We start from the raw sequence: 21,747 nt of genomic DNA, 5'->3' as shown, positions 1-21,747 counted from the left end.
TAGATAGATAGATAGATAGATAGATAGATAGATAGATAGATAGATAGATAGATAGATACATAACATAAACAGACAGACAGACCGATACACCGATAGAAACATAGACAGGTAGACAGACAGACAGACAGATACATAGACAGGTAGAGAGACAGACAGAAACACCGAAAGATACATAGACAGACAGACAGATACATAAAAAGATACATAGACTGGTAGACAGACAGACAGACAGATACATAGACAGGTAGAGAGACAGACAGAAACACCGAAAGATACATAGACAGACAGACAGACAGATACATAAAAAGATACATAGACTGGTACACAGACAGACTGATACACAGACAGATACATAGACATGTAGACAGAAAGAGAGACAGAAACACCCATAGATACGTAGATAGTTAGACAGACAGACAGACAGACTGACTGATACACATACAGATACATAGACAGATAGACAGACAGACAGACAGACAGACAGATACATAGACAGATAGACAGACAGACAGATACATAGACAGGTAGACAGACAGACAGACAGACAGATACACAGACAGATACATAGACAGATAGACAGACAGATATATAAATAGACAGGTAGACAGACAGACAGACTGATACACAGAAAGATACATAGACAAATAGATAGACAGGCAGACAGACAGACAGACAGATACATAGACTGACAGACAGACAGATAGATACATAGACAGAAAGACAGACAGACCGATACACTGATAGATACATAAACAAGTAGACAGACAGACAGATACATAGACATGTAGAGAGACAGACAGATACATAGACAGGTAGACAGACAGATACACAGATAAATACATAGACAGACAGACAGATACATAGAAGGATAAATAGACAGGCAGACAGACAGACAGACAGATACATAGACTGACAGACAGACAGACAGATACATAGACAGAAAGACAGAAAGACAGACAGACAGATACACTGATAGATACATAAACAATTAGACAGACAGATACACAGACATATACATAGACAGATAGACAGACAGATACACAAATAGAAACATAGACAGGTAGACAGAGAGACAGACAGACAGATACATAGACATGTAGAGAGACAGACAGATACATAGACATGTAGAGAGACAGACAGATACATAGACAGGTAGACAGACAGATACACAGATAAATACATAGACAGACAGACAGATACATAGAAAGATAAATAGACAGGTAGACAGACAGACAGACAGATACACTGATAGATACATAAATAGGTAGACAGACAGATACACAGACATATACATAACATAAACAGACAGATACATAGACAGGTAGACAGACAGGTACATTGATAGATACATAGACAAGTAGACAGACAAATTGTAAATTAAATAATTTATTAGTAGCATTAATTATGAATTGAGAAAGTATTTATGACATTTTTAAAGCTATATGTCTTTTAAAATGTGCATTTTTGACGGTGCTTAATTTTTATTGTTTAATATTTTGTCTGTAAAAAACTGCATTTAAAGGCATCATGAATATTATTGTTAATTCAATATATCTTGTGAGTGTTCAAAACCAGATTCCCACACTTTTAAAATATCTAGCCAGATAATTCTTTAGTCTATATACTCAATCTAATGGATAAATTATTAGTTATTATTTAAAATTATTTCATATATGTCTCAAAACCTCATTCAACCCCTAGTTAAATAAACGCAGAAAGCGATACAGTGAACAATAAACATACAATCTAATCTATAATCTAACCCCGCAATATGTTCAACCTCAAACACAAGGCCAGTGTGTCATATACATGAACGTCCAGTATATCATCAACAATCCATATAGCGGTTCTCCCCCTCACTTCCTCCCCCTACCACCACGTTGCATCAAGACACGCGTATGCCCATAAAAAGGCATGGGCGGAGTCGACGCCAGCCCACCGCGGTGTGATTGGACGGCGCGGCTGACACCAGCCGCTCTGATTGGCCCAGAGCACTTGGTCCGATTTTGTCTCATTTTGTTAATCAAGCAACGCTCATGGGACGCCGAAGAGAAACCGGATCGTCGCATCCTCGTTAAACGGTGTTGTTTTTTTGTCGGCGTGAGTGAAGGAAGGATGCTGGAGAATAAGAGGGAGAGACTGAAGACATTTCTGAGGAAGATCGACGAAAGCGCGTTGACCCGAATCAAGCATTTAATGAAAGAGAGGTGAGCCAAATCGTTAAAGACCGCACATCCGGTCACGCCATATACGCGGATCTGATTTAAATATGTTAATTTCTATTTATATTTCATATTTTAAAGTCCTAGCGTGTCAATATCAGGATCCATACGGTTTGCAGGAATATAGATCAAATACGTGTTCGTTTATAGGTTAATCCACCCTGTTTGTGTGTGTGGTGTGCTTGCGTGTGTATGTGTGTGTGTGTGTTGGCATTACTGCTTCCTGTTGCCCGATGCATATCTAAACAAATGCATATTAGAGAGTGTACAACAATATATTTCTATATGATTTGTGCTTGCACTTGTTATTTATATAGTGTTAACCGCTATTTCACTATTTTTGTGAGGATGCCAACAGTTAGCATGTTTTATAATAATGCACACAGACAGTAATACTAAAATATCATTAACTGGTTATTTTTGGCTGTATCCTTACAAAAATATCACTGTGATGTTACCAGTACATTGATGGTATCAAATGCTAATACCACTGTACTTGGATACACAATGACACTGAATGATTGACATGTTAATGCACTGTGACATTTGCATGGCCATTCAATGAATACAATGGTGCACCATCAAGTACATGTTCAAAACAAAGCTGTACCATAGTGATTATTTTACTTTATTTAGATGTCAACACGATCGTGTCATTCGCAGAAAGCTTACAATCAGCCTTGTGGGATAATATAAGCTAATATGTGTAATATAAGCTAAATATTGACACATTTACGTACACACTTTACGTATTGTTATTATTAGAAATATTAAACCCGTATTGTACCTGTATCGCATCACGCATGTTATTGTAAAGTCACTTTTAGATCTAGTAAAGCTTGAACGGCTATTCTTGACACTGGGATGAGTCAGTACTATATTTATAGTTTAGATTTATATGACCAGTGTGACTTGGAAAGTCATCAACCATCAGGTGGAAAAAATAGGGCTAAGACGATTAGTCGCGATTAATACTAATAATGCCTCCTTAATCAGAAAGGAGATATACGCACACATCTTTCATTTTCTACGGCTCTAAAAAAAGTCCTTATAATCTAAAACCATTGAGTTTGAGTCGTTTTTAATGTTCATTTTAAAAACAGGACTTGTCGAACATAATCATAATAAATATTTTGTATTATCATGAAAGTACCTGAAAAGGTTTGATGAACAGCGATATAAATATTAGTGCTGGGCAAAGATTAATCGCGATTAATCGCATACAAAATTAAAGTGATTTTTTTGCATAATATATTATGAGTGTGTGCATTCATACATTCATATGTATTTAAAAAGCATTTACATGTGTGTGTGATATATTTATTTATTTTTATATATTCTATATGATATATAAATGTAAAAAAATATATAAATAAAACATTTCTGAAATTAATATATATGTATGCGTTTGTGGTTAAATTTACATAATAATTAAACACAGTATACACACATATATTATGCAAAAAAGCACTTTTATTTTGTATGCGATAAAAGTGATTTTTTGCATAATATATGAGTGTGTGCAATTATTATGTATATATAAACAGACACATTCATTTATGTATTTAAATGTGTTTGTATATATTTATTTATATTTTTATATATTCTATATGATATATAAATAAAAAAATTATATATAAATAAAACATTTCTGTAATAAATTTATGATTGCTTTTGTGGTTAAATATACATAATAATTAAATACAATATACACACACATGTATTATGCAAAAAAGCACTTTTATTTTGTATGCGATTAATCGCGATTAATCTTTGCACAGCACTAATAAATATGTTAATAGGCATTTCATATTGAGTTTCTGCACGAGAGCGCCCTCTGGTTTTTGGATGTAACGCAATTTCACCGTAATTCGTTTAGAAACTGAATTGATTTATCGTCTCAGCTCTAGAAAATTTCTCAATGAATTTTGGACGCCCTAAAGTGGTACTTTCTCATACTCCACTTTGACAAAAACAAACGAATCTAAATCACAATCGCGCTCCAAATTCCTAACCGTCGTGAAGGTGTGAATGCGTTTGCTTAACAGGTGACGGCAGTTGACTCTCTTCAGTTTGGATGCAAATTGACCTCTTTATTAAGCGAATCGTTTTTCTTCCTGGCGTGTTTTGAATGATCGAATCGCATCTTGTAATCAAATTAAGGTACGTTCGAAGTGGAGCCGTTACTCACAATGCCATCTGATTAGTTTAAATTGACAAGTGTTTGTCTAGATAAAGCGTTAAAGTCGTAGTAGTATTCAATGCGTTTTATACTGTACTATTTTTATCCCAAAGGCTTGTGGGACGTGGCAGGTGGGCATGCCAGGTGTCGGCAAGCTACTTTCTCCAGCCCTTGTAAAGAAAACACCACGCATGTGTGCTCGTGTCTGCTTCTCGTAGCCATAGATAACTGTAATACGATGTTTTATTGTTTATTATACTGTTACGCAATTTTGTACAGAGGACACATGCAAGGACAAGTCGATTCAAAGATTCGGTTTTGGTTTGAGTTTCCCAGCAATGATCTCTTGTGAGCCACACCTCACGCATCTTTAGAAGCTCAAGACCTTGCATTTTTCCCAGCGACGTGCTAATGATTTTTCGTTTAATTTGTCGCGTGAAGGTCAAGCAGGCGTTCGCCGTGGTCCTCACGCATTTCACGCTAGTTTGATAAAAATCCCCAGTTCGACTTTTAACTCATACTTCTTTCGTTTTAAGGACGGAAAGTGTTATTTGTTACTTAGACTTCCCCTAAGCTACTTGTCATGTGATCATTTCAATCATTTTTCTCTGTTTTCCATGGACATAAAGACCTTTTCTGTTTGGAACGGGAAGTGAGGCTGATGCATTGGGGTCACATGACTTTCACAAATGTTCTCTGTGTTGTTCGCTTGGCCTCCGTCCACGATCGACAAGCTGTTGTTTGGCCATTGCAGTTGGTGTTGGTCACAAGCTGGGTGGAAGTTTAAGCACAATTCACCTCCTCCTCCTTTATTTCTATATGTTAGTGTTATGGTTTAATGATTAAGACCTTTACAAGAGTCCTGACTACTGAGTACTGAGTTCTGTTCTTGTGAATTGGGCGGGTTATTACTAGTAGTGAAGACCTGGTGGTAGTTTGGTTTGTTAATGCTATAGCTTTGGTTAACACATCCTCAGCTGATGTGGTACAGTTTGAGGTGTGACCCATCCCCTACAAGCGGTTTGACTTTATTTTCGTTTCAATTTGAAGGTCATCTGATTCATTTTGTAAGATGGGAAATAAATTAGTTGCTCAATGGGTAATTCAAACAGGAATTTTCTTGAAAACAATTCGTGATTTCCTGGTGTGCTGCGTTGGCTCATTTCGAACAGTTGCTTTATGATCTCTGTGTCAGCAGCATGTTGGCAGTAAACTGATATTTATATCATGCTACTCGTTTACTCCACCCAGTGGCGATTTAGTACACTTGCGTGCCATAGGCCGTTAAAATCTTGTCTATCTGTTTGGTTATGCCGTGACAGCTTAGATGATATTCTCAGTATCATATTATGTTAGCGTGCTGTATGTTCTCTCTGCTAGTATAAACTTTCTGTCACATTCACTTTTATCTTTCTCAGGACATGGCGTGCTGTTTGTAAACCCGAGTACAGGGTGATCTGCTTGAGTTTAGGGAGCATCTGCAAGTCTAGCCTTGTTTTCATTTGACATTGTTGAATCACATATACATATGCTAATGCATTTTAGCTAATGAACGTTAGCCTTGAAAGCTTGCGTACGTGTGAATGACTCATTTGGGTTTAATGTGTCACAAGGAGGTCATGGGTCGGATGGAGAACAGGATCAAGGATGAGTTGGACTTTCTGTTCATGTGATGTAATTGCTTGTGCAATATCTATTCCATTGAAGGCATTTGTCATGTGTAAATTTGATCTTGTATGGTTTAAAGGGATAGTGCACCAGACAAACCTTTTTTTATTATTTAAACACCCTCAAGTTGTTCCAAACTTTCTTCCAAACAAGTTGTTTCCAAAAATCCTGTGTCATTTACAAACCAGTATAATTTTTTGTTATGCTGAAAACGAAGACATTTCAAAGAATTTTGATCTGGGGCACTATTGACTTCCATAATCTGAAAAATAATACTATGGAAGTCAATGGTGCCCCAGATCATTTTGGTTATTAACATTTCTCCGCTGAACACAAATTAGATATTTTGAAACATGTTAATATCCATGGAAATCTGGGGCGCCATTGACTTCCATGGTCGAAAAAAATATACTATGGAAGTCAATGGTGCCCCAGAACTGTTTGGTTATTAACATTGTTCTGCTGAACACAAATGAGATATTTTGAAGGACGTTTGTAACCAAGCATATCTGGGGCACCATTGACTTCCATAGGCAGAGAAATAATAATATGGAAGTAATGGTGCCCCAGTGCACCAGAAAAACCTAAAAAAATTATTTAAACACCCTCAAGTTGTTGAAACACAAGGTACTTCCAAAAACCATGTAATAATTTAGAAACCTGTATACATCTTTGTTTTGCTGAAAACAAAGACATTTTGAAAAATGTTTGTAACCAAGCAAATCTGGGGCACGTTGACTTTCATAGTCAGAAAAATAATGTATACTATGAAAGTCATTGGTGCCCCAGATCTGTTTGGTTATTAACATTGTTCTGCTGAACACAAATGAGAGATTTTGAGGAATGTTTGTAACCAAGCAGATCTGGGGCACCATTGACTTCCATAGTATTATTTATCCGACTATGGAAGTCGATGGTGCCCCAGAACAAAAAGTTGTACGGGTTTGTAAATGATCACAGGATTTACATTTTTTGGTAAACTATCCCATTATATAAGATTTTCTTGCAAATAAGTTAATTCCAAAAACCATGTAATAATTTACAAACCTGTATTCATTTTCTTTGCTGAAAACTAAGACATTTTGAATAATGTTTGTAACCAAGCATTTCTGGGGCACCATTGACTTCCATAGTTGGAGAAATAATAATAATATGGAAGTCAATGGTGCTCCAGATCAGTTTGGTTATAACATTGTTCTGCTGAACACAAATGAGATATTTTGATGAATGTTTGTAACCGGGCAGATCTGGGGCACCATTGACTTCGGTAGTCAGAAAAATAATACTGTGGAAGTCGGTGGTGCCACAGATCTGTTTGGTTATTATTAACATTGTTCTGCTGAACACAAATTCGATATTAAAAGAATGTTTGTAACCAAGCAGATCTGGGGCACCTTTGACTTCCACAGTCTGAAAAAAATTATACTATTGACGTCAATGGTGCCCCAGATCTGTTTGGTTATTAACATTGTTCTGCTGATCACAGATATATTTTAAAGAATGTTTGTAACCAAACAGATCTGGGGCACCATTGACTTCCATAGTCGGAAAAATAATACTATGGAAGTCAATGGTGCCCCAGAACAAAAAGTTATTACGGGTTTGTAAATGGTCACAGGATTTATATTTTTTGGTTAACTATCCCATTATATAAGATTTTCTTGAAAGGAAAGTTATTGTTATTGATGCAGCAGTAATATGTTTTTAGTTATTTGGCATTTTTTATTAGTTTAGTTTAGTTATTTATAGTTTTTGACGTTATGAATCTGTAGTTTTTCCATCTTGGAAAGAAAAATCAGACACAAGAGGCCAACTAAATGTTAATGTATAATTTTGAGTTTGCATAGGAATTTCAAACAATGTAAATGGGTTTGGAACTTAATTTAAAAGTACTTTATATTACGCATTTTAATTTTCAATTTTATAGTTGCACACTCTTTTGTGCTTCTAATATTGGCCAATTAAATCAATGCTAAAAGTAATTTTGCATGGATTTAATGCTACAAACTAACTGCATAACATAACATTCCTAAACATTTCCTAAGCCCTTATGTTGTCCGGGCAAACCCCTCTTTTGATTTCCCATGAGCCTGTAATGCTGCCTTCTATGTCACAACAAAGACAATATACAGACCACTAGCGAGGCTATTGTCTGTTTCTCTTTTGTGTTCCTATGTCTTGCCTGCCGTAGTTTGCATTCCTCTGCAATCCCTCAATAGCATTTAAATGGGCCATTGTGTTATTCCCCCATAACCAACCAATCCCAACACACTCCGGTCGTTTCCAAGGAAACACCGGCTGCCGGGGTTGGAGGTGAGCGGAGTGGGCCGGACGAGGATCGTTGGTTACCTCTTGGCTTCTCTGTTCTCATTATCTCATTTGTTCCATCGGACCGGCCGAGCTTGTGTAATTTAACAGCTGTAAAGTAAACCTTTAGACTCCGGCGCGTGGCATAAGACGTTAAGTGGGTCCAGACTGAAGAGAAGAACCACTGGAGATCACCGGAGAAAAGTCACTATTATGGACAGCGTGAAGTACCAAAGCAATACTGAAACGGGAGCTTGTGAAGACGTGGGAAGGTAGGGGTTTGCTTTTGTCGGGGTGATAAATTCTTGTGCCTGGGCAGCTGAAATTGCGTCGTAAACAGCTGTGGAGAGACGTCAGATCGGGGGTTCACATTGGATGATATTTGTACTTCTTAAGAAACTAAGTAAAGTAAAAAGTGAATTAGTTGATTAAGTAATTTTTTGTGACATTTAGCATGATTGTTCTTGGTCTTTCTCTGAATTTTGGTGCGAAAGTTGAGACCTTTTGTCACTGATAGGCATTTAGCACGTTTCCTTATTTAGAATATGGAGAGCTCCTCACGACATTTGTGTTAACAGGTAATTGAAATCAGATTAGATAGCCATCACTGTCTAAAGAAAAAGCACAACTTGCAAAAGACTCGCATTTTATCTTTGGTATCATTAGAATGAATCAGCAGGGGATATTTGACGCCCACTGTCTCTATTTTAAATCTATGTGTGTCTTTAAGCTAATTAAAGTATGGTTGCTTTTACTGTATAAAAAAATAATCTGGATTACAATTACGGGTAAAACAATTATATAATCGTCAAAAGCCTCAATTACAGCTGTCCAATTCTGTGCGTTTTGTCAGTATGTTTGAGCACCAAATTTTATCAAAGAGTTTAAAATTGGTAAGTTGACGTGTACTTTAGTCATTCGTTTTGGATTTTTAACTAACAACATAACTCTCATAATTATTTGTTATTTACATTATTTAGTTTTGGATGTTTAGAATTTATCATGCAGCTGCTTCACAGAAAATTATAAAACTTTTTAAAACTTTAGTATAAAACCAGCAATAAAAATCGTAATATTAAGGCGAATAATTGTCAAATTATGATTTTTGTCATAATTATACAGTCCTAGTGTATAACGCAATACTAATACAATATTGCAACATAAAAAAAAACAGTTAATAATAAAAGTTGCAATTACAATATTAAGGCGAATAATCGACAATTGATTTTTGTCATAATTGTGCAGTCCTACTGTATAACGCAATACTAATACAATATTGCGACATAAAAAACCCCGTTAATAATAAAAGTTGCAATTACAATATTAAGGCGAATAAGTGACAATTCATTTTTGTCATAATTGTGCAGTCCTACTGTATAACGCAATACTAATACAAAATTGTAACATTCAAATGTAAAAAAAATTAATAATAAAAGTTGCAATTACAATATTAAGGCGAATAATCGACAAATTATGATTTTTTTGTCATAATTGTGCAGTGCTAATGTATAACGCAATGCTAATACAATATTGTGATGTCATATAATTGTAAAAAAATTATGTTAATAATAAAAGTTGCAATTACAATATTATGGCGAATAAGTGACAATTAATTTTTGTCATAATTGTGCAGTCCTACTGTATAACGCAATACTAATACAAAATTGTAACATGCAAATGTAAAAAAAATTAATAATAAAAGTTGCAATTACAATATTAAGGCGAATAATCGACAAATTATGATTTTTTTGTCATAATTGTGCAGTGCTAATGTAGAACGCAATGCTAATACAATATTGCGACGTCATATAATTGTAAAAAAATAATGTTAATAATAAAAGTTGCAATTACAAAATGTGTTGATTATTCACCTTAATAATGATATTTTGTCATAATTGTGCAGTGCTAATGTATAACACAATGCTAATACAATATTGCGACATATAATTGTAAAAAAATTATGTTAATAATAAAAGTTGCAATTACAATATTAAGGCGAATAATCGACAAATTATGATTTTTTTTTATCATAATTGTGCAGTCCTACTGTATAACGCAATGCTAATACAATATTGCGACATATAAATATAAAAAATGTTCATAATAAAAGTTCCAATTACAAAATGTGTTGATTATTCACCTTAATAATTATATTTTGTCATAATTGTGCAGTCCTACTGTATAACGCAATGCTAATACAATATTACAATATTGGATACAACTTTGTATCCCTGGTAAATTTTTCTATTAATGTAATATGACACGGATTGCCACTCCTTTTTTCTAGTCTATTATGTCGTGTTTATATAACAATGGGTGCAACAACCCAGCTCTACAAAGTGAAAGTGTTGAGATTATATTTACCATTATGTGAATGTTGCTTACTTTCCCATCAACACCCACACTGGGGCAGTAGTTTCCCATCCAGGCAGCTCTCTACCACAACCCCACCTCAATGAGGTGCAAAAACCCTGCTGACAGCGTTTTACAAATTCTCACTTAACAGGGCGTGCAGGTAGTGAGATTAGAAAGTTTAACCACAGAAACGTCAATCTTGCGTCACGTCACAGACAGATAATGCAAGGTTCAAGTTCAGTTTAAACGGATGAAATGATATTTCTGTTTGCAGTCGCTGAGCTCCAGTCTGGAGTATAAAGTAAATGATTTAATTTGCTTAAATGAAAGTTAATTTTCTTGATTTATAACATGTATTCATTGAGGTCAAAAGCCACAGTCTCCACCTTTACCCTGAAATGTCGTAATTGCGTTATGGGGTTTACACGTTTGTGAGCCCGGACCACAAAATCAATCATAAGTCGCATGGGTATATTTGTAGAAATTTTTCTTTTATGCCAAATAGGATATTAAGTAAAGTTCATGTCCGATGACATATTTTTGTTAGTAGATGCATTGCTAAGGAACAAATTTTCTCAGTATTTAGATTTGTTTGCACCCTCAGATTCCAGATTTTCCAATAGTTGTATTGTGGCCAAATATTGTCCTATCCTAACAAACCATACAACATTGGAAAGCTTATTTATTCAGTTATGATACATCTCGATTTAAAAAAAAGACCCTAATGACTGGTTCAGGGTCACAATTTAATTGCGTATCGCTCTTTTAAAGGGAAAGAATAACTGAAAATGTTGTGATTTTTAGGATAAGAATTGAGCAAAGCAATTTGAGTATTTGTGTACCCTGGGAATCAAACCCATAAGCTTTTGCACTGCTAACGCGACACTTTAACAACTAAGCTGCTTTTTACCACATTGGCTAATTCATCCCATCGGTTTGCATGGTCTGTTTTGAATGCATTTGTGTACCACATGTCTACATTTGCTTTGATGTCAAAAGACCACAACCACATGAAGTTAAATGCCTATTTTGGTATTCTTCTGAATAGTACACTGTAATTATGCAGCTGGTTGCCAGTAACTTACTGTAGAAGACAAAGCCTAAAAATGTTTCAAGTAGATTTAACTTTGAACAAACTGTTGCCAGTAAATAACATAAATGTAAAATCTACAGTAAGTTACTGGCAGCTAGTTGCCATACTGTAAAAAAAATTGCTGTAATTATGCAGCTGGTTGCCAGTAACTTACTGTAGAAGATAAAGACTGAAAATGTTTCATGTTTATTTAACTTTGAACAAACTGTTGCCAGTAAATAACATAAATGTAAAATCTACAGTAAGTTACTGGCAGCTACAGTAAGTTACTGGCAGCTAGTTGCCACTGTAAAAAATGTGCTGTAATTATGCAGCTGGTTGCCAGTAACTTGCTGTAGAAGATAAAGACTGAAAATGGTTCATGTTTATTTAACTTTGAACAAACTGTTGCCAGTAAATAACATAAATGTAAAATCTACAGTAAGTTACTGGCAGCTACAGTAAGTTACTGCAAGCTAGTTGCCACACTGTAGAAGATAAATACTGATAACTGATAATAACATAAATGTAAAATCTACAGTAAGTTACTGGCAGCGATAACTGATAATAACATAAATGTAAAATCTACAATAAGCTACTGACAGCTACAGTAAGTTACTGGCAGCTAGTTGCCACACTGTAAAATATTTGCTGTAATTATGCAGCTGGTTGCCAGTAACTTACTGTAGAAGATAAAGACTGATAACTGATAATGACATAAATGTAAAATCTACAGTAAGTTACTGGCAGCTAGTTGCCAGTAACATTCAGTAATACTGTAATTTCTACAGTAATTTTTTACAGTGAATACTGTAATTTTTATATACATTTTTACAGTGTATTCTTTAAAACATACTTGCGCCTATATTGTCATTGGCCCATATAAACGGATAACTGCTGTCAATTTTCCTGTAACCTCTGTACTCTATAAAATACGTTTCATAGTTTTCTCACACGGCATAAACCCTTCCCCTACTAATGACTTTGCGTGACATTAAAAAATTATTTGCAGAGGCCGTGCCCATACAGTAGCTGCCTGCCATAGCCAATTAAAATGGCTGGTGTGGCCTCTTGCGAATGTATTTATCATTATCTCTGGTCACGTGATGTGTTGTGATAATTGTAAAATGTATAGGTTGACAAAACCTTGAAACGGAATTAAAACTACCAAATGTGGACAGATGAATAAAATCCTGCACACTATTAATCCTTGTTAAATATTAATGATTCGTGCACATAACAATGGGAAAGTTTCACATTTCACCTGAATGTTTTTGAATGAATGCCTTTAGCTTTTACTTCCTTGTCCGTTCCTTTCACAAAAAAATTCCTATAGTTCAAGAAACGCAATCTGCTTTCATTTTGCCTTTAGTGGGCCAGGGTGGTGCCGCATTTCTCATTTCTTCAAGCATGCTATTACCTGCATGCAGGTGTTCCATTACATCACGCTGCCTGTCACACCATCTGAGGTCAGTGACTCCGCCCCCTCTCATTTGCATTTAGAGGAAGGATGGCACTCCTATTGGAACGCAACCGCAAATGCTGGGAGGAGATACTTGTTTTTTTATTTACAGAGCTTCTGTGTGCGGTTTTATTGTCGTATTGGCAGACTGTCGGACTGTAGAGTTATGGCTTGAAGCCAGCGTCGGTGTCTTTTGTCGCTTTTTGAAGGATTATTCGATTATGAATAGATCTTTGAGTTTACGTTTACCCAGAAGACATGGCATTAATCTGTACAGGTGAGGTGGATCTTTAAAAATGGGCATTTTCTTTATAAATAGGAAGGATGGGTGGATGTGTACTTGGGTTTTAAAATAAATGTGTGTTCTAGATTGTGTTTTTAATGATATAAGACATAGTCATAGGAGTCAATAGAAGTTTGACGTATCAAGATTGTGTGTTTAAGTTTTTCAGTTGTTAGTATAACAAATAAAACTTGTAAGCCTTGTTTGTCATCATTGGTCATTGCCAGTTAAAGGAAGTGTTGCTATTAGATTTAAACTTGAAATAATAAGTGGCCCATTTATGAGATAACTTGACTGTCCAGTTCCTTTAAGTGACATCAGGTTTTAGCCCGTGGCAATCTGAGTAATGAACGTCATAGTTTTTGGTCAAAGTATTGTAGGGCTCTATGAAAGTTTTTTTTAGTTTTAATTACATTTTATTATGTTGTTTTTATTTTTCTGGATTTTGTAAAGAAATAATTAAATTTAAGTTATACAACAATGGTTTATTAATGGTTTGCATTCAAAAGTACATTTTGGTAGTGCTTTAATACTGTATTTGGGCAATGCTTATTATTTAATAATTGTATAGTAAAATCCAACATTAATTATTTTCCTCATCCTTAAAGTCCTCAACAAATGTACGTCTTGCTTCCGATGATGTTCATGTACTTGTTATTGAACCTTGCAATGTTGTATTTTTAGCCTGTAGCCCCCTCCTTACTTCGAATGTGTGTCTGATCGATAGTTTGTTGACAGAATTTGCAAAACAGCTGCTGTCCCTCTTTATTTTAATTTTTTTGAAGACTTTGTGGTCTCGGATGGTCGTTTTTAACATGGTTTTCTCTATTCAGAATGAATGTTTATTGTTCATGGTGCATAATCACGTGACCGTGTTCCGTCCCGCAAACAGTGAAATGTTTCCAAACATTTTTACCATTTTATTTGCCAGTAAAGAAAAATAAGTTATACGTTTTTTTTAACAGTTTATGCTAAATTCCGCACTATAGAACACATTCCGTTTCATGTCTCGATTCCGTGATTTGTCCGTATTTTCTGCATTGCGTTCCTATTATTTTCTGCGCTGTGACACTTACCGTATTTTGACGTGTTTTCACAGCTATGCAGTCGATGCTGGAACGCTTCCAGGAAAGGTTAAGAAGGGGAGGATGAAAACCAGAACGGGAAGCAGGAAAGCTTTTAGTTTAGAGGAAAACCAGCTTGAGGTTCAACAGCAGGCCAAGAGTCTGAGCCGGCCGGTCCAGCTCAGGTAAACCACTTACTTTTGTTATTTACCCTCATCATTTTCCATTCAACAAGGGGAAGGCCTCAAGGCTTAAACAATAACCCTGATGGTTTACCAGCATGAAAATTCGACTTTAAGCCCTCTGGTGATTTAAATGTTGACATAGTTTAGGTCTTTTTTTCCCTAGTGGTCGACCAATGTTTGTTTTTCCACCAATTAACAAGGTGAACATGGGTATTGGCCAATTCAAGTCATTTGAGATTGGTCAAATATTGACTGAATAATTGTATTGTTTCTTAATTTGTGACTCAATTTTCAACAGGTCTCAAACTTTTGATGTGGACAAGCCTTTAGAAAGGAGCGAGAGCCTCAACTCTAGAAGTGTAAGCTTTTATATCTTGACCTGGGTTTTATTGTATTGTATTGTACGTTTTCGGCGTTTTTAATTCGCTACGTTTTTCTTCCCAGAGTTTTATAAAGCACAACAAAACATTCCACAAACTTTTCCCAGAACTTCCTGAAAATGAAGATTTACTACATGGTGAGTCTATTGAATATGTCCATATCTAATAATACTTTTCTATTGTGCATAAAGTTAACCTTACCCAGCAGGTCTTTTACACAATACAGCAGGTGCGGCCACAATGGAAAATGCGCTGAATGCACAACCGATGTGATGTAACATTTTTATTCGAACTCTTTTATTTGTCCTCTAGCCTACATCTGCGCCCTGCAGAAGGAGGTGCCTTATCACGGTCGGCTGTATATCACCGACACCAACGTCTGCTTCTTTTCCTCTGTGCTGCTCAAGGACACGAAGGTGATAAAACTCACCGACCTTCAAATCAAACCAACCATAAAAAGGATGTTTGAACAATCTGGACTAAAACGAACTGTGTGTTACAGGTGATTGTCCCGGTTTCTAATATAACTATCCTAAAGAAGCAAAACACAGCGCTGCTCGTGCCAAACGCCATTTCTATACGAACCACGGAGGGCGAGAAGGTCAGTGGTTCACGTCTGGCCTTCAAATGTCTGAACATATACGAGTAATAAAATCATGAATGGCAAAACACTTTAAAATCAGATGTAATGATGTACTTTATCTTTCTGTGTTGCAGTATTTATTTGTGTCTTTACGAAATCGAGAAGGATGCTACAAGCTGCTACGATCAGTTTGCCCTCAGCTAGAGGTAAATATTTGATCCTATTCGATGATCTTATTCAGTCAATATTTAATATATAAAGTTTATATTTCACAGAATGTTTTTTACATTATGATTTTATATAGAAATGGTATATTAATAATAAAATGGCAGGTGAGTTTTTACAGATATTAGATCAGATATTAACAACTTGTTTGTTCTGATTTTATCTTTACAGGAAGGAAGTGCCAACAGCAGCCCTCTTTTCTCCTCAGCCGAGAATAGCTTTGATCAAAGCAAACTGGTGGTAAGTGACACTAAGATTAAAGTAGATGAGCTGTACTTGCTCGACTGGAAATACCCAGTCGTGTCAACAAGATGGGCCGACTTTCGTTTGTTTATCAGCATGTTTATCGTTTGCTCTCAGCAGAACTCGAGCCAGTCCAGTTTAGACGATGTGTACGAGGTGGATGGAGGACGCGCTTCTCCCCAGCTAGAGATTCCTAGACTCAGAGGTTCGTACAAATGCACAAAGTGCAAAGATATTTCATTTTTACAAGATGCATCACTGCATGCTATTGCTATGAATTTGGGGAGATCACAGCGGTCAGTATGGCCGCTCTAGCAAAGGAAGTCCCGCCTTCAGGTAAAAAGAGCCAATCGTCATCCGTTAAAAAATGTAATTTTCTGGGGGAGGTGGCTCTGTACACACTTACCTGTTCTTTTATGACAGTCCCTGATGATTGTATGGCATGCGCAGTATTTGACAGGTCTTGCAAATATGGCGGCGCAGTGACGTGACTTCCTTAAAATTATTGATTATATACGTTTTTTACGAGGTGAATTTTTGTACGATTTGAAAAAAATTCCGCCTTTGACGTTTAATTTATAATAATTTTTAATAAACACTTTTTTTACTATGCACTTTATACAAATTTGTACAAATTAGCTGATTTGTAAAATATAAATGGTACAAATTCCCATGAGATAAGATGATGAAGCCAAGTTTTATTTACACAAATATGCAAGCACAATCTCAAGGCGATTCGTATGTATTTTACAAGGTGGCTCAAATTTTGTGAAGAATGCTCTCGCCCCATGACGTTGGGTTTAGGGGTGGGCTAAAATGATTTTATTCCAAAAATCATGTGTTTTATTTATTTTTTTTTAAGAAAGTTTTATTTACATACACATGCTAACACAATCTTCATACGTGTTTTATGAGGTGGTCGAATTTTTTTACGATTTGCTTTCGCCTCATCACGTTGGGTTAACGGGTACGTCATGAGGCGAAAGCAAATTGTACAAAGATTCAACCACCTCATAAAATAATATAAAAAATTATATATAATTTTTTTATAAATCATGCATTTTTGTACAATTCACTTTGTACAATTTCGTACAATTTAGCCAATTCGTAAAATACAAATGGTACAAATTCCCATGAGATAAGATGATGAAGCCAAGTTTTATATACACACGACAAAGTCTCAAGCCGATTCATACGTATTTTATGAGGTGGCTGACCTTTTGAACAATTTTTTTCCACATTTCATGTTTAATTTAGAGGTGGGCTATAATTTATTAATTTTTTCTACAAAAAAAAAAAATTTATGATGCACTTTGTACAAATTCGTACAAATTAGCAGATTCGTAAAATACAAATGGTACAAATTCCCATGAGATCAGAAGACGAAACAAAGTTTTATATACACACGACAAAGTCTCAAGCGATTCGTACGTATTTTACGAGGTGGCTGAATTTTTTAAGAAAAAAATTTCACCTTTTACGTTTGATTTAGAGGTGGGCTATAATAATTTTTTTCTAAAAATGTTTTTTTGCGATGCACTTTGTACAAATTCGTACAAATTAGCAGATTCGTAAAATACAAATGGTACAAATTTCCATAAGATCAGAAGATGAAGCAAAATTTTATTTGCACAAATATGCTAACAAAGTCTCGAGGTGATTTGTACGTGTTTTACGAGGTGGTCGAATTTTTGTACGATTTGCTTTCACCTCATGACTTTGGGTTAAGGGGTGGGCTATGTATATTTTTTCATTATTCGTTTTTGTACGATTCACTTTATACAAATTGGCTAAATTGTACTTAAATTGTAAAATACAAATGGTACAAATTCCTATGAAATCAGAAGACGAAACCAAGTTATATATATACTCATTTCATACAAAATTTATACAAATGAACCAATTCGTTGCCAAGTTTCGAGTGTTGATGTATGTTTCTCTTACAGAAAATGCCGTTGTTGGAACGCACTCTGCAACGAAAAGCATCGTACAAGAGCCGGATGACAGCTCTGCTGATGAATACACAGGTATGAAAAACCAAAGGGGCAACCTTGAATCGAAAGTGCGTCACACATTGTCGTAGCTTTTGCAGCACAACTACATGAGCTGATTCTGCATGTTTTACCAAATGAGCGTTGTCTGACTGGCTAACGGCTAAGATTTTTTTTTCTTTTTGCCGCAGGAGGTTCATGGGTTTGGAACGTGACGGGCCGAGCTCGATCTCTCCTCATTCAAAGAGAAGTCAGCAACCTCAATACTCTGCTCCTCATCTACCTGATTCTGTAAGTGTTTCGTGGTTGATTTTGACATTTCTAATAGTGATTTTGGAAGATATCAACATGTGTATTTTTCCCCAATTCATAATTTTGGTATGACGTTTGCGATCATTTTAAATGGCAGTTTATTTGGTTTTACGTTTTAAATGTCACAAAATCACTTCAGTAGTAGATTTCAGTAATATCGAGACAAACCTAAACAATGTCTGTAACCGCAGTAGCATTAGTCATGCCAATTGGAACTGTAATGTAGTTTTAATCGCCAAATACACATGAGAAATAAACCCGTTGACATAGTGGAGAAATGCATTTTTGTCTGATTTTCAAGTTGAAACTCTCTTAATATTTTTTTCTTCATTTTTTTTTGTGCAGAGTTGTTCTACTCCTGCTGTCTTCTGGTTATATCGGCTTGCGTATCGTGGCCTTAGAGGAGCAGCTGAGTTCTCTTGGTGCCCTCCCTGAATTCACCTTGCATAGCGGGTAAATGCATATATTGGCACACGTTGAGCAGGCTTTATGGCATGCACCCAATATAAAAAAATTTTAATGCCAACCCCAGGAACTCAAATATGTTTTTGTCTCTTCACATTACAGGTACAAAGACACATAGCTCTGCACCAGTGAGGCGGCACGATCTCGGAAATGTTCGGCTTTTGTGAAGGAACCACCAAAAATATCTATCACTTTGGATCTTGCGGTTGTTCGAGGATCCCTTATCTGCCCGCAGCAATAGCCGGGAGAAAATTTTATATGCACATGCCACGGCCACCTTAGTTCCCAAAATAAAATTGAAGGCGTGATCGTTCACAGAAAGGTGTCGGTTACGACAAGCATGTCTTTACCTGCTGGTGGAAAACTTTGGGTTTCGGTTTGCCCGACCTAAGCAACCAAAGACAACCGGTTTGTCTCTGAACGGCATGAAGGATTCAGTTATACCATGGGAAAGCATGAGGCCTTTCATCTGAAGTGCACAGTTTTTGGTTGGACACATTGGAGCTTTTACAACCACCGAAACAGCGCCAACCTAGCATAACCAATGACTTTATTGACTTCAGTTTATCCAAATTTGCATATTTTGTTGACCTGCTCATATCTTCTTGTTTTGTGGTGGCTTTCGCTCTGTTCATTATAAGGGTTGCAATTATTAAAATTAATCTTGGTTTATTGGTTAAAAAGATAAAAGGTAGGCTAGCTAGTCAACCTTTAGTATTACTGTATGTATAGTCTATGCACACAAAATGCTCAGATCAGGTATTCAACAAAATTTTTGTAACTTTATTGTTTGTATTTTATACTAGGGAAAGAGACAGAAGTTAACCATGCAGGTCTCATCCTTGCCAAAAAAAAAGAAAAAAATATTGTATTGTTTAAGAACAGATGTGGAATGGGGCGTTGCCAGATTGACAGCTTAAATTGCATGTTTTCGCCAAACAAAACAAACTTTTCCATACAATAGAAATGAATCGAGATACTCACGTCATGTTTGGCGAATGTTCTAAAGAAAACGGCACGGTCCAAAATATGCATGGTTTTGCGTGCCTATACGTGTGTTCTTAAAAATACGTTGCAATATGTTAAGAAGATTGCTTGTAAAGTGAGAGATGTGCCGATGTTGGAGTAATAGTGCACTTTAAAGTGTGAAGACTGCCTCTGGCCGAAGGGGGCGCTATTGGGAAAACTTAGTCTGTTGATGTTTATTCATTCATGGTGTATTAGATGGTGCTAAGATGCTCTCACTCAGGGCTAGTACAACCTCCAGGAGTTTACTCGCAATGCATTGTGGGAATGCGTTTGTGTTAGCAAACACGTTCTGTCGGTTTTATGGTCCGCGAACCATTCAGGCACTCGCTAGACATTTCTCGGTACGCATGTCAGGAACGGACATGCATGAACTCTGCCGGAGGCGTTATGCATTTCTTTCGATTTCTAGAGTTTCGCAAGTGCATGTTCATTAGAGATCTATTGAATTTCATCTGATGTAATTCTAAGGAGATGCTCTTGGAATGATTCAGATTGATTTGCACATATATTGTTAAAGCATTGCATTTCATTGATGGGGCATCACAACGTTGTAGTCCCTTAAAACTGTCTAATAACCACAATGCAAAAATCTTGACTTTCATAAATCGTGTTTATATTGCACTATTAAAGTGTTGGACTTATTGTTTTTGTAACAATTTGTTAGTAAAAAATCATTGTTTTGTCTATTTATTGTCTGTGTAATTAAAAGTGGTCTCTGTGAGACTGGTTTTGAAAATTGTTTGAATAAATCATATGGTACCAAACATGTGTTTGTTTGTTTATTTAATGTACATGTAATCCTAATGCAATGCATTATTTGTTATTATCACAAAAGTGCATATGATAGATTTAATCCTACAGGTTTACAGGATTCGTGACAGATGAATCTGCCGTAGGGTTTCACCTTAAGCGACTTGGCGTGGCGTGCATTCAATGCATATTTGTGTATTTTGCAGATGCTTTTATCCAAAGCAACTTGCAGTGCATTCATATATTTAAATACATAAACTATAAGAATTAAAGAGAGAATCATTTTCTTATCCTCATGTTGTTTTAAACCTGTATGAATTTCTTAAAATGATGGTAAGCACATAGCTGATTGTAACCATTGACTTCCATAGTAGGGAAAATAAATGCAATGTACTTCAATGGGTGCCGTCAACTGTATGCTTACCATCATTTATCAAAATACCTTTAGCATTTATCACAACACTTCCATAATATTTGTTTTTCTACTGTGGAAGTCTTAAGTTACGGCAGCTGTGGGCTTAACATCATTTATCACAATATTTTCTTTTGTGTTCCTCAAAGTAGTAGGCTACACTAAATCTATAACTTAAATTTTAAGGGACCTTCAAGACAGCACATGTCGACGGCCATGCACAGACATTTTTAATAAAATATGATTATTATTATAGATTACTAGTAGCAACTAAGAAAAACTTATTATAATATGTTTAATAACAAGAATTAAAGTGTGACAAACTGCTTAATATTCTATATGATTTACCTGCTGGCTTTCTGTGGAGCTTTGTATCCATGTTTGCAATGTTGAACTGCCTTAAGCAGCCTCCCTTTCCACTTTATTTATTCCACTTATTTGTGAAGGCATTGTTTTTTGTATTTTTTGTCTACAAAGTGTGCCAACAACAATCACAAATTTGGTAATAAATTTCCAGACTTTATACTGGAAAAAACATTTATGTTGTCAGTTTGCTG

The 21,747-nt window shown here is 35.7% G+C and overlaps 1 protein-coding gene across 4 annotated transcripts; it reads left to right on the top strand.

The window, feature by feature from the left end:
- Window positions 1-1,899: 1,899 nt before the first annotated feature.
- Window positions 1,900-20,792, top strand: LOC129453554 (GRAM domain-containing protein 2B). 4 transcript variants are annotated; one of them, XM_055217853.2, is made up of 13 exons: window positions 1,900-2,207; window positions 14,651-14,800; window positions 15,099-15,159; window positions 15,245-15,317; window positions 15,493-15,596; window positions 15,683-15,781; window positions 15,898-15,969; window positions 16,160-16,228; window positions 16,352-16,436; window positions 18,178-18,258; window positions 18,414-18,513; window positions 18,880-18,987; window positions 19,102-20,792. In XM_055217853.2, exons 1-13 carry the CDS (start codon window positions 1,915-1,917, stop codon window positions 19,115-19,117), a joined length of 1,311 nt encoding a protein of 436 aa, XP_055073828.2. In that variant the 5' UTR covers window positions 1,900-1,914; the 3' UTR covers window positions 19,118-20,792. The 4 variants fall into 4 exon arrangements, with proteins under 4 accessions (XP_055073828.2, XP_055073827.2, XP_055073829.2 ...); XM_055217852.2 differs by having other exon boundaries at window positions 16,349-16,436; XM_055217854.2 differs by lacking the exon at window positions 1,900-2,207 and adding an exon at window positions 8,486-8,651 and having other exon boundaries at window positions 16,349-16,436.
- The last annotated feature ends 955 nt before the right edge of the window (window positions 20,793-21,747 follow it).

The sequence above is a fragment of the Misgurnus anguillicaudatus genome, chromosome 23 (assembly GCF_027580225.2).
Source record: "Misgurnus anguillicaudatus chromosome 23, ASM2758022v2, whole genome shotgun sequence".
Taxonomy (NCBI): domain Eukaryota; kingdom Metazoa; phylum Chordata; class Actinopteri; order Cypriniformes; family Cobitidae; genus Misgurnus; species Misgurnus anguillicaudatus.
This window is presented reverse-complemented; position numbering and strand designations above follow the sequence as displayed.

Bases quoted from the DNA above. Each gene is read 5' to 3' on its own strand.
- LOC129453554 (XM_055217852.2), top strand. From the start codon at position 1,915: ATGGGCGGAGTCGACGCCAGCCCACCGCGGTGTGATTGGACGGCGCGG. The intron at 2,208-14,650 runs GTGAGCCAAATC...GTGTTTTCACAG, and splicing joins AAGCATTTAATGAAAGAGAG to CTATGCAGTCGATGCTGGAA. The intron at 18,259-18,413 runs GTATGAAAAACC...TTTTTGCCGCAG, and splicing joins CTCTGCTGATGAATACACAG to GAGGTTCATGGGTTTGGAAC.